This window comes from Lissotriton helveticus, chromosome 5_1 (assembly GCF_964261635.1).
Source record: "Lissotriton helveticus chromosome 5_1, aLisHel1.1, whole genome shotgun sequence".
In the NCBI taxonomy this organism is placed as follows: Eukaryota; Metazoa; Chordata; class Amphibia; order Caudata; family Salamandridae; genus Lissotriton; species Lissotriton helveticus.
The window spans coordinates 1,211,084,935-1,211,099,652 of NC_136065.1; the positions used below are offsets into that span (position 1 = coordinate 1,211,084,935).

A 14,718-nucleotide genomic window follows, 5' to 3' on the forward strand; every position below is an offset into this window, starting at 1 on the left:
ACAATTTTTTGTAAATATAATTAATAAATGTAAATTACAAAATTACTGTGCAAATATTCTGATTAATTAAATAGAAGCATGATCACTACATTATACTCCTACTATAATTAAGATAAAAAAATCATCACAGATGTATAGACTAAGAATACTCAACAACATACATGCTATGGTTGCCTTGCCTTTAACTGACAGCCATAAAGTGAATAAAGTGCAAGTTCTACAAAACTCACATTAATCCCGTCCGGGGGACAATAAATGTAAACTAATTGATATTGTACAAAAAGAAAGCAAGCGGTGGCTATTGTACTAAATAAATTCCAAAATGTAAACTTAGCAAAAAAGCCTAAATATGAAGAAAGTCATCATTAGCAAAATCATTTGATGCCAACAAATAAACCAGGGGAGCCCCCCTGGTTATCTAACTCAAGAGGTCCCCCTTGAGTGGCATATATATATATATATATATATATATATATATATATATATATATACATTTCTCAAACACTTAAGCCCCTCCGTACCCGGGACTCATCTCAAAGAAGAGCACTCGAAGTCGCTTTAGCGTGGTTAGCCATTTTATTCATAGCTCTGCAGCATAACAAGGATTACAAACGCGTTTCGGCGTTGCCGCCTTCGTCAGTGTAAATTTATATATATATATATATATATATATATATTCCAACACAAACAGCCTTTTATCGGCTGAAACAGGAGAGCACACAAGTATCCTTACGAAAGTTCTTTATTGTAGACCCCTCACACCCCCAACCCTCCCCCCCCCGACAGACAGACGCGTTTCGCCTTGCGGCTTCGTCAAAAAAGAAAAAAATATATATATATATATATATTTTTTTTTTTTTAATGATTTCTAAAGCTGTCTCAAAGGCCACACAAAATTGGTGTACGTCAATTATGTGTTCAGTGACAGAAGTTCAAATACGATTCCATAGGAAGATTTCTTACAATGCAAATAATTTCAGTATAGAATGGACTCACTGCTAACGTGGTTCTTGTAGCAACACTGATTTTAAAGACAGATTGCAAGAATAGATTGACATTTTTGTGTACTAATTGTGCTATAAATTTAGTGTTGACTGATGGCATTATTTTGCAGAAACAATGTATCTTTCTGTTTTGGAGAAGGAGAAACTATATTTCAATTAATGGTGTTTTTCTCCTCTTTCGCTCACTGTTTCGAGAGCTGACATTTGCAAGCACATGTATCTGAATCGGACCAGTGTCTTCATCCACCTATATACTTTGTAACCCGTTTTTCTGTAGGTGAACCTAGCTTATGCATATGAAACGAAGGATGCACTGTGCCTCGTTCTGACATTAATGAATGGTGGGGACTTAAAGTTCCATATCTACAGCATGGGAAACCCGGGCTTCGAGGAGGAGCGTGCGTCCTTCTATGCAGCGGAGATCTTGTGTGGCCTGGCCGATCTGCACAAGGAGAACATAGTGTACAGGTGAGTGATGGGGCATTGGGCACGGAGTTTGAGGGACACATTTTCTCTTTGAAAGGTTGGAACAATATATATAGAGATGTGTGTGTGTGTGTATATATATATATATATATATATATATATCACTTTTCGCACATTCACATAATGTTGCCGAATTTTCTAATGTGGGTCTGTCTTCTCTATCCTTTTTTGTTAATGTATTATTGTTGTGAGATTGAAAATTAATTCGAAAAATGAAGATATATATCTTGAATGTATATTATCAAATAAGGAAGAATCAAAATTGTAAATTTTGCAGAGAATGTACATACCTTTATGGATAGTATTTCTTTTGTTGCACACATCAATATATCGGTGGGAAATAGGGCACGATGTTTACGGTTTATTGAGAAAGGCTAATCGCCGCAACGTGTTAAGTCACGTCCTAATTTAAATACTGGAGCTGCTCCTGCAAGCGTGATAACACACAAAAACAGATTGTGGTAGCAATCAAACAAAGTAGCAGAGACATTTGCTGTCAGGAAGGTCCTTTACCATCATTGTTCATGTATCTTTCATTATGTTTCTCAATCTCCTTTAACGAATAAAATATTGACCAAACTTGTTGCATTTAATTGTTCAGTTTCCACTAAGGTACTTTCTTGACATCATTATGTTTCTCTTCCATTAAGACTCTTGAAAGGAACTTCACCTTGTTGGGTGGAGCAGACTTTGAATGTTGCATAGCAAGGACTACACTAACCCCTCAGCTCAGAACGCACACCCAAGAAGCCACAGGTTTACAAAACACAAATGCAGATTGTGACATTGCCCAAATAAAGAGGCAGTAAGACCTCGCAGCATTATGGTAGACTTAGTCCTTGCATGTTTCATTTTGCGTCTCAATATTAATGTAGTAGTGAAATATAGACCAATTTTCAATTATGTTTTCCCTTTTCAATTAAACGGTTTAATTTTCAGTACGATACTTTCCAGATATGATATTTTGCTGCCATTCACGTTCTTCAGAGGAGCTCAACCTCTTTGAGGTGCTGATCTGTATTTGGTTTGAGAACTGCTGATATCTGATTCATTCACTGTTTGGGTCTGGCCATTACTCAGCAAATTATTTTCACGCCCTAAGCTATAAGACTTAATTCATGAACTAAAGCGTGAGTTCACAAACCTTGCTCTATATTGTGTATTAAGGTCATTTTCTGCATATCTAGGACATCCCCCACTAGGATTATTTTCTAACCGCTTTGAATGATGCCTAATGGTGAATGGAGGGAAAATAATAATTCCTCCTAGACCAATCGGATTCTTGTTGTTAGGACGAGAATGTCCTATTCATGGTATATATAGTCATGTATACCTGCCCTGCAAGTTTCTGGTATACTGACTGTTGATTTTGTTTGCCCCTAGCCTGACACTAATCTAATATGTGCATAGACACCTATACCTGTCCAGTGATATGAGTGAGGTCTGGGACATGTCCTGTGTCCCGGATGGGTGCACCACGTTTTCCCTCATTTACTGACAGTGGATACTATCTCTATTGTGGGTTTAGCATGTAGTTTGGTGGTGGCTGTACACCGTGTTTATAAATCTATACTTGTAACCAGGCCTTTTTACCTGTATCACATTCGTGTGAAGTTCCACTTCTGTGCGTTAGCTCTGTTCCTAATGACATTGAAATGTATGTTATGCATTTGTATATGTGTGGTACATGCATTGTATGTGTCGTTGAGCCCGAGTAATGGAGGCCCTTGGGTTCCATTTATTTCAGAAGCCCCTGTTCTGGAGATGAAGTTGATTTCTCAGGCAGTGGAAGTATATTGCTGATATTCCTGGAGCTGCAGGGAGGAGAACTAGACACTCAAGTTGAGACAAAGGAGTCACGGCTTCTTTAAAAATGTAATTAGGGCTTTTGCTGTGGGCTGTAGCACTGCCATTTGATAGATGGTGGGAATGAAGAGTGGGACTGCAGTTTTTGTAAGGTGAAAGGAACCCCTTTAGGTGAGACCAGCCTTTCGCCTGTTCCCTGCTCACTGTTGCTCTTAATAGCCAGGTGCAGAAGCGCACACCTCTTTGTGTTTCTCTGTTGTGGGTACTCCAGGCTAGAGACTACCCTGCTGTTAGGAGCATCAGTATGTAGAAAGGGTGTGTCTGGAGCAGCCTGGAAAGGACTCATGAAAGGGGAACTGCCTCATACCGGTTCTGATTTGCGAATTGCCACTAAGTTTACAAGCTATCAGTCTTCTACAACAATCAATTACATGTTTGTCTCTGAACCAAATCTCGCAAGGATACAGATCTAAAAAGGATAAAACATTGAAAGCCTGGCTTCCCAGATTTGTTTATTCAAATCAGAAATAGCTGAGAAAAGTACCAAGCAGATTTACTCAAAGCTAAATAGATTGCTTCTGGAATAGGACTGGTATTCTTGTTCGGTCTGTTGGAAATCTGTCCAGTGGAAATCGAAAATAAAGAGAGGGATGTTATATGCCTTTGATATTCTTGAATAACTATTAATCTCCTTGACCATTTTGGGCCAAATTTGGAACGCACAACCAAAATTAAAGTGTATAAGTGAAAATAAAAATGACATTTACAGACTTGCAAAAGAGAGGACTGTCGCAGTGTATTTGGTATGGGCCACCTACATTATTAGGATAGTGCAGGTCACATAGGTTTTCGGAACGGAGCGACATTGCAGTTCCTCGATAAAATTATGGATGATCTAGGTGAATTGCAATATCATTTTTATGTATTATGTTTTTTTTATTTCTAATGGCCTCACATGGTCACTGTTTCCTCCGAGCCACTCTGCCCACTCTTCAGTACTCTGTCACCATGCACTATTGGATGCATGAGTGGTTTTAAGGCTCTTGCCTACATGTAAAATGATGAAATAACCATCCACATTTATCGACTTCAGAAAGGAGAAGGACAGAATTGGCACTGCTAGATTTCAGATGTGACATGCAGATGTCACATGTCAACAGCAAGCACATAACTCATTGACCCATTTTCCCGTGATACATGCCTGACGTAAGTAGCATCAGGCTGCTGACTAAGACATACAAACAATACGATTGTACCTCACCTGCTGAGAGTATTTATTTATTTATTTATTTATTTATTTATTTAGAGTTTGGTATAGCGCGAACAAGACCCTTGGGTATCAGAGCGCTTCACATTACATGAGGTAGTTATAATCTGTATCGTTGTAGCAACTTTCACAACATTAAGAGGTAGGTATATATATGGCACATAAAATATAAGAACAAATTTCTACAGGAATATAGATTATATCAACATAAGTACGAACCATGACTTAATACATAGCACAATATAAAGTGTAACTGAATCCGACGATCCTGAATGTTTATTTTCTGAGTCTGTTTCAATTCCTGCCAATGTGCATGCCTTCTGTCTTCCCATGTTCTGACTATGGAAGGAATTTACTCATTAGGAAGATCTTAGTTTCCCTCTTAAAGGATATAGTGTTTTCAATCTTTCTAATGTTAGAAGGAAGTGAATTCCAGATTCTAGGTGCTGCTCCTGAGAAAGCTCTGTCGTAAGTTTTCTTCTTCCGGAAGATGGCAGGTCTCAACATAAGCTCCTTTGTGCTCCTGGCTGGTCTGTTCCCTCCAGATAGTTTAATTTTCTGAGCAAGGTAGTTGGGTGTCTTGTGGTGGAGTGCCTTATGTGTTATGCATGCTATTTTTAGCTGGATTCTGGCTTCGTATGGTAACCAATTTAATGCCTTCAAGTGTGGCGAAATGTGGTCAAATTTCCTTGATCCAGTGATTAGTCTTGCCGCCGCATTGAGACATGCCTTCAGGGGTGCTGTTGAAATTTTTGGAAGCCCCGCTAGCGTCGTACATCCATATTCAATCCTCGCGATAACAAGAGCCTGAACTGCCAGTTTGAGGTCTGCTTTGGATATGAATGGTTTCACTTTTCTGATGTAGTTCAGATGGTAGCGGGCGCTTTTTGCCATTGTGTTGATATGGGATTTCATGTTTAATTTCTCATCTAGTGTGATTCCTAGTGATTTCGCTGAGCCCACTAGGGTAGGGGTGCAATTTAATGCTGTAACCATGTTGGTCCATTCCTTCACTTGTGTGTGTATCTTCGGTGGGGATATTAGCAAGAATTCCGTTTTTTGTGTGTTTAGTTTTAGATGGTTGTCAGCTAGCCATCGTAGTGTCAATTTTAATGTCTCATTCATTCTCAAGATATCTTCCCTGGATGTGATCTTGATATATATCTGGGTATCATCCGCGTACATGTGGTGGGAGATTTTCGACTTTCTGAGGATTTCAGTGAGTGGTTCGATGTAAAGGTTGAACAGTGATGGCGATAATGTAGAGCCTTGTGGAACTCCAATTGAATTAGGGCATGTAGGTGAGAGTGATTGGTTGACCAGGAATCTTTGCGTTCTATTCTGCAGGAATGATTCAAACCATTTAAGCACATTTCCAGCCATTCCCATCCTGTCATGGAGTCGTTTCAGTAATTTTTCATGATTTACCGTGTCGAATGCTGATGATAGGTCCAGAAGGATAAGTAGACATGTTTGATTACGGTCCAGTGCCTTTAGTGCATCATCAACAATATGCAGGATCGCTGTTTCTGTGCTATGTCCTGTCCTGAATCCTGATTGGCAGTCGTCTAGTAGCGAGAAATTAGCTATGTGTTGACTTAGTTGCTTTTGTACGCATTTCTCTATGAGTTTGGCAAGTATAGGGATGTTGGTCACTGGGCGAAAGTTGTTTGGATCTGCTGGGTCCGCTGTCGGTTTCTTGATGATAGGGACGACTTGACCTGTTTTTAGGCAGTCTGGAAGGATCCCTTGTGATAGAGAGGCGTTTATTATTTTCGTCCAGATGGGAATCACAATGTGGTTTATTTCTCTGACACATTTTGATGGTAGTGGGTCATTATAGTGATTGTTAGGTTTGATGTCAGATAGTGTTCTGGCTATGTTATTCTGATCCAGTAGTTTGAAGTTCTCCCATTGTGCCTTGTTTTTAGTCCTCTCAATGGTGTTTTCTACGGTGATATTGGGATTCTGTCTGTACGTATTGCCAATGTTGTCAGCTTCTTTCCTGAGCTCTCTTTCCAACTTGCTTGCCTTTTCTGTGAAGAATGTTGAGAATTCTTCACAGCTTATTTGCGTTTTTGTGGTTTCTTGGCTGGTTTTAGCTAATTTATTGGATTGTTGTTTTAGAATCTCGAATAATTTCCGCGGTCTGTTTTTGGCGTTATCTAGTTCAGATCTGATAAATTCTTTTTTGGAGTTTAGTATCTTTTTGTTATATTCGCTTCTTATTCTTCTGAGTGCTTTCAGTTCGGGTGATGATGGTCGTTGTCTCCATTTCCTTTCCGCTAGTCTTAGTTTCCTCCTTTCTTCATTAAGTGTTTCATTGAACCATGGGTTTTTTGTCTTCTCTGTGACTCTTTTCATTTTTAGTGGCATCGTAGTGTTGACTATATTCGTTACTGTTTTAGTGTAATGATCAGTAAGTTCCTCTACGCTCTGCAAGTTGTTTGGTGGGATCAATTTCTTCTCACAGCTTTCCACTAATAAGGCCATATTCGGATCTTTCATGTCTCGCATCCAATTCTTATGTCTGGTGGGTTGTAAGGTCTTGTTCCGTTTCAGATTGTTTATCAGGAAGGTTATGGCATGGTGATCTGACCAGTCGCATGGCTCAATTGATATGATTGAGGTATTGCCCTTCGATAGCGCCATGCATTAATGTATAATGGGTGAGAGGACCCTTGGCCCCTTTGAATCATTGGGCTTAATAAATGTTGCTTCGGCAACGTTTATCTAACTCAATGTCCGCCTGACAACCTCCTTCTGAAGCACCGCACTGGTCAGAGCTGTTCCTAAAAGTAATAAAAGCAATTTTTTGGCCATTGGTTGGATTTCAAAATGGGAACACTAGTCAGTGGCCAAGCTCTAATGGCCTGACTGTTCTAAATGTAATTCCTTTTGCTCACTGTGTGCCCATGACAACGATCCATGTGGAGAAAACATCCCTCTGCTATACTTAAACTGACAAGAATGTACTTTAGGAGGGACAAATAAACAAGTGGGGAATTGTTAAGTTGTATCTACTTTTTTGTTTGTTTTCGAGTTAATTTGTTTTAGGTTTAGGGCTTAATTCTGACACTAGGTCTGTGTAAGCGATCCTGAATTCTGCAAAATGTGGACATTGGATTGCTAGTGGATATGATTTTTAAAAAAAGCATACGTTTTGCAGATGCAAATGCATACTTTTCATTTGTATCCATGGTGAAAACCTGTTTGGTGGAAACCACCCGCAGATTTTTTGAAAATACAAAGTTACGAATTTTTTGATTGTGTTAATCACATTTGCATGGCTACACCAAGGAGTCCCTGCATTTGAGTCCCTGTGATTACAACTGCGGACTATACACCCTACTTAGGCCTTATTATGTGTTAGGCATAGCGGTAATCACTGCATGCCAGGGTAAATAGCGCATGACTTTAACTATCGTCTGATCACGAGTTAAAAACCTATGTGATATTTAGCACATGTTCTATATACCACATTTCTGTGGTCCATGTGTGATACTTACCACATGCAGGGAAAAGCGCTTGTGGTGAATTACACAAATAAAAAGCATGAGCGGGCAATAAAAAACTGGAAAATAGCACCACAAAATATCTGCAGTCAAAAGCAGATGGTAAAAATTTCTGGAAGTAAAGGGGATGAAAGAAAAGCTGTAAAATATTACAAAAGAACTAAGACCAATACAATAATGCAAAAAAACACAGTACATGCACCGTTTGAGCTGGAAAAAAAATCGCACACAGGGCCACATAAACAGCCATGGACAGGTGAAGCTCTCACAGAGTACAGCAGCTCACACTTCCATTTTGCACTGCTAGGCCCCTATATCATGCTATGCCACATCTGTGTTCTGCTACAACATAACATAACAGGTGTATTTGTAAAGCGCATGATTACCTGAAGGTGTCCTTGCGCTGAATAACAGATGTTTGTTACACAACTCAATGGTACTCATTTTATCGCCCTCAAATGGATGAAAGGCTGAGTGGACCAGCCAGGATTTGAACCTGTGACCATGAGGTCGGACACAGGCCCCTGCAGCGGCTGCTTTAGTCCACTGAGCCACCAGACCCGGCTGGTGGCTCAACCAACAAACCATGCAGCATGAGGATGGTAATCTGGCCAACAGTCAATCTCAAATGGCGCACAACGCAGGATGCGAGCCAGGTTTGACAGAGTTAGGCTTGAGCCCATAAACATGATCCAGCTTGCGATCCAGAGGGTAGTGACCCAGACCGAGCATGTGGTCTGCACATCTACCCCCAGTTTACGGCAGGAAAGAAGGAAACACAATGAAGTGTCTGTTACGCTTGGTGGTTTTCTCATGGTGCCAGCACCTAGCCACCTTTGGTGCAGCTCAACTGCACTACAAACAATTGCAGAATAGTGACAAAATACAGAAATGGACCCCAACAGGAAGCATCACAATGCGGTTGACTGACTGGTACAACAAAAAACAACGAATTCATTACTGGAATTCTAATGAGATTGCAAAACGCAGTTAAGGTTTAATTGACATAGGTATGACATATTTTTACATTATCCATTCCCACAATGTTGGTGTAACACTATTGGTTTCCTTGGAACTATCCAGAAGAGACACAATTGTTTAATACCAAATTCACAGACTTTTCTGTATCTTTCACAGACTACGATATAGGCACACAATGACCAAGCCTAACTGAGTGCTCACTTTCAAACACATGCCCCTCCTCATGGGGATTTCTTTTTTTCAATGTACACTATTAGTCACACATAGAGTGATCAGGGGACGATACAACCACAAAGTGATGGCACTGTGCAATAGTGTCATGATAAAGACAAAATGTGTACCAACAATTGTTTAACATGAGCTTGCAGCCTTGAAAAAGTCCAAGAGGACGAAATACGTGTCGGCTGCAGTTTTTATGAATAACGATGTACTTGGATGTGTTCCTGAATTAAATAAGAACTATGCACCATTTGTGTGTAGACTGGAATTAACTACCGAGAAGAGAACTAACAAATGCAAATCGGACTGTGTGTGCGTAGGTGCCATTTCTGTATTTTGCGATCCAGGGGGTACGCAGGCTCATTACAGGCACCCAATGTAGAGAAAGGACATAGCAAACTCTATAAATACATGCTGACCCTAGAAAAACATGTAGTATTGCATACTATACAGCATCAAATGCATATATATTGAAGCAGTAATGTATCAGAAAAAATTATTTTTTAAAACTTTTTATTTTCAGTTATGATATATATTCTTATTTTTCTCTTATTGATTTTGTATTTTCAATTAAAAACATGTTTGATTCTTGTAAATAACATTCAAATTCCATAAATAAAACATGTTACAAATAGAACTGTGCAAAAATAATATATATAAACAGAAAATTAGACAAAAAAAAAAGGGGGGTGATATACGATATAACCAGTCGTTGGAAAGTTGGATGAAGGCAATGCGGTTGAATGGAACTACGAGCGTTTCGGCCAAGAGGCCTTCGTCAGGTGACCGTCATTCGTACATTACATATATACAAAAAATATTACAAAGACCTAAAAAAAACAGACAAAAAATGTATATATAAGTGAAATGCACATAAATTATAATCTACTTCAAAGATTTTTGATGTAGGCTGTACAGTAGTTTAAGGGTCTGTAACTTTTCATTTAGAAATACATACCTATATTATATTAATATCTTAGTGTAACCACTCATTTTCCTCTGTATTATACCATCTCTTATTTATAGCAAACAACGATACATTTCTACTCCAGCTCATATGTACATAGCTTATACTTTTAAAAAATCTGATATAAAATGTGTATTTATCATTGAGACATTTTGTTTAAAAAACATTATTTCATTGCATGTTTTCTTCGTTTCCAAGTATTGTGTATCTACACATTAGAAAGGTCATTTAGTAACAGTTACAGTTCAAAAAGAAAATTTAAGAAAAGGGCAAAAATAGATGGCTCTAAATAGAAACAAAAGAATAAGTTATATCTACAGATAGCAGATGATGTTGAGGAAGGAGGGCAACCATTATTACTTACATGTGAAAAAGAAATTGTGTGCAAACACACGGAATATCTGGTCCCTATGGGAGCTGCTTCACTTTAGTGGCATCAACTTTATGACACACTGAAAGACAGGTACATGATCTTATTAAGCCACTGGTTATTAATTATACGGTATTGTGAACAGTAATAACCAGATAATCTGATATACCTGGTAGTTTTATGTTGATGCCCTTCGGCGCGGGATCCTGAAATAGGAATCTTTGAAAAGATTGTCACCTCCAAATTACAAAATATTACTAAATATATACCACATACTCCCTACAATATTTCCATCGATGAACACCAAGCTTTATTGAAATTGAAGGAATCGACCCAAATAACTGTAAAAAGTTGTGATAAGGGAGGCGGAATTGCCATTTTTGATACTGACAACTATATTGATAAAATGGAACTTATGCTTAGTGATATCAAATTCTATACTAAAATCGCTAGGGACCCAACTAGTACCATCAAAAATAAAATCACCAGATTAATTACAAAAGCCTTAGGCAATGGGGATATCTGCCAAAAAGAGTTTGAATTCATGAATATAGAAAATCCAAAAATGGCTAGCATATACGGTATCCCGAAAGTTCACAAGAACGAACAGGATCCGCCCCTTCGCCCAATAGTTACCACCATCGGTAGTGTAACAGAACCTATTTCAAAGTATGTAGACGCAATTTTGCGTCCGCACATAGAAAAAATCTTGGGACACATTAAGGATACCAGACGTAATTACCCAATTTGAAGGCACCACGTTCAATGCCCACAGACAATGGATGGTAACATTGGACGTGGAGAGCCTGTATTCTAACATTCCCTGTAAAGGGGCCATGGAAGCCACTAAATGGTTTATTGAGTCCTTTAATATCGACTGCAATATGCCATTCATTTTGGATTGTCTTCAAATTATTTTGGAAAATAACATCTTTGAATTTGCAGGACAACTCTATAAGCAAATTAGAGGAGTCCGTATGGGCGCTTCGTGCGCACCAACAATTGCAAATATTTATGTGGCTCTATTCGAGGAAAAATTTATTTTCAATGAAGTGGCACCTTTTTTTGAATCGATTTTTTATTGGTCACGATTCATCGATGACATCATTTTCATTTGGGACGATAATGAGGATGTTTTGCAAGATTTTATATTATGGCTTAACGCCTGTGACTCCAACTTAAAATTTACAGAAAAAATAAGCAATTCAGAAATTGAATTCTTAGATTTAAACATTAAACACCTTGAGGGAAAATTAATCATGGATCTCTTTACCAAACCCACTGCCCGTAATACACTCCTTCATTACAGTAGCTTTCATCCCTCGTCACAAAAAGATAGCATTCCCTTCAGTCAATTTCTCAGACTGAGGAGGAATTGTACCAGATTGATTGATTATGATGAGAGGGCTACTGTGATGAAGGAGAAATCTATCGAACGTGGCTATCCACACAGATTGATACGCGAATCATATAAGAGAGCCAGATACTATGATCGCCAGCATCTCCTCACAGGCACTAATGACAAACGGGATGCCAGTTTGGTATTTGTAACGAGACATTCTTTGTTGAACAATCAGATCCGCCATATTTTATACTCAAACTGGCATATCCTCAATGTTAATAAAATTGGCAAAGAAATTATTAACAAACCACTTTTTGCCTATAAGAAAAACAAAAATATAAAGGATATAGTTGTTAGATCTAGAATGTCAACAATGAAAGCAAAAAGTCAAAGAAGCATTGTCACTGGGGCTCCAGTGACAGGAAATCATAGATGTGGAACCTGTAAAATTTGTCCACAAGTAATTGAAACTACAGAACTCATTTTTAACAACAAAACTATCCCCTTGTTGCAGATGACAAATTGTAAAACTACAAATATCATTTATCTATTAATTTGTCCTTGCAATAAGGGATATGTTGGTGAATCCTCACGTTCCGTATGTACTAGAGTTACTGAACATAAATCAGCAATACGTACGCGAAAATTGAATGCCCCTTTAGTGGCACACTATTTGGACCATGATCATAAACCCGAAGAAATACAGTGGGTAGTTCTAGAAAAAATTGTGGCCAAATTCGGTATTAACACAGATAAAATTCGCCGTAAACGCGAAGTTTTTTGGATATTTACTCTGGACACTGTAAGATCAGGCCTTAATTCTGAAACTCCTTGGCAGCAAGCAATCATATAATCAGGCTACATTTTTAGGTATAGACATGTCTCTATAATTAACTACTTTCATGAATGTGATTCAAAATAATCATTATCTTGTTGTTGGTCATTTGGTGCTATGTTGGTGATGAATGTCACTATTTTTTGCACTATGGAAAATATTTCGAAACATTTATGAGTATGTGTATTATCATGTAGACTTTTGTCATTATTTTTATATCTTTGTAGCGCTGAATATATAGTCCAGCTCATAAATCCACTTGGCCATTGTGTTAGACACCGTTCTTTTGCGGAAGTCTTTCTTCCTTTATGTGAAAAATGAACATCGTGAATAAGGATTACTATTCAGTTTGTTTATTACATTGGAGAAATATCCATATGTTGCATAAATAGTCCGGTCTCAAAAATCCTTTCAGCTATCTAGATAGTCACTATCTACTTACGGAAGTCTTTCTTCCTCTAGGTCCAAAGTATAAACATCACGGATCAGGACTACAGTGTAGTCCGTCTACTATATCTACCATACATCCACGAGTATGGAGAGGGTTATATCCGTCTTGGTTAAAATACGTCACCAAGATGCGCTTAGTTATTCAATACCAGTTGTTAGAATTTAGTCCATCTACTATATCTATCATACACCCACGAGTACGGAGAGGGTTACATCCGTCTTGGTTAAAATACGTCATCAAGACCCGCCTAATTAATCCAAATCAGCTGTCAGGCATCTAAAGTAGGTTACGAAGACGCGCTAACCTATAAATAGTTGGAATTGTAAGAACTCGGTTCGACCGCTACCATTGGAGGTTACAACGAGCAGACCCCCCTTTTGGAACGCTTCAACTCTTAAATGAAGGTATGCTGTTTAGGTCCAGTATAATAACAGCGTTTGGATAGGTATTATGGATTTGAAGCATGGATAAACATTATTAATGTTTTCTTTGCTTCAATCTTATGTTGTAGGTTGCCTGACCTATATGATCATCAATATAGCGCTTTGACCTACAGAACTACCTTAAGGTAATTATAACAAGAGGCAACTGCATAAGTAACCCACTAACCGTTAATGTGTTCTTCTATAATAGTGTTTGTTGTTTTTTTAGACTACATTAATAAAAAGGAAATAGATGTCCCAATTTCGTGGTATCATTCTAAATCAGTAAGAAAAAGACCATATGGATTGAAAGACACAAATAAAATCAAGCAGCTACTCGAGGTATGAGTTCTAGGAAGTTGTGGGAACACTTGGGCGGGAACGTCGTATTGTTACAGCTTTGCTAATGATAGATTAAAATATGTCTTCATCGTACGCCTTTTTTTAATAAACAACTAATAGTACATGATCGTACAGAATCCAATAGCATATAAATGCTATGCATTAACGTCTAACACGCTATAACTAATGTAGATAAGGGCTTTGCGATTTATTAACGCTATCCTTACTGTTCCCGTCAATATAGAGTCATGCAACTAGGAAGAGTTCTTCATGAATATATATGGATATAACTCCACTTAAACCCTTGAGCCACATATGAAATTACCCGCGCCGAAGGGCATCAACATAAAACTACCAGGTATATCAGATTATCTGGTTATTACTGTTCACAATACCGTATAATTAATAACCAGTGGCTTAATAAGATCATGTACCTGTCTTTCAGTGTGTCATAAAGTTGATGCCACTAAAGTGAAGCAGCTCCCATAGGGACCAGATATTCCGTGTGTTTGCACACAATTTCTTTTTCACATGTAAGTAATAATGGTTGCCCTCCTTCCTCAACATCATCTGCTATCTGTAGATATAACTTATTCTTTTGTTTCTATTTAGAGCCATCTATTTTTGCCCTTTTCTTAAATTTTCTTTTTGAACTGTAACTGCTACTAAATGACCTTTCTAATGTGTAGATACACAATACTTGGAAACGAA

General features: G+C 38.2%; 1 protein-coding gene across 3 annotated transcripts in view; it reads left to right on the forward strand.

Annotated features, from left to right (window-relative positions):
• The window catches only part of GRK5 (G protein-coupled receptor kinase 5), a 648,325-nt gene that overhangs the window by 503,861 nt on the left and 129,746 nt on the right, over positions 1-14,718 (forward strand). For all 3 annotated transcript variants that reach the window (XM_078643914.1, XM_078643917.1, XM_078643915.1), the window contains exon 9: positions 1,282-1,472. In XM_078643914.1, coding sequence (XP_078500040.1) covers positions 1,282-1,472 — 191 coding nt within the window. The remainder of the gene's footprint in view (positions 1-1,281; positions 1,473-14,718) is intronic.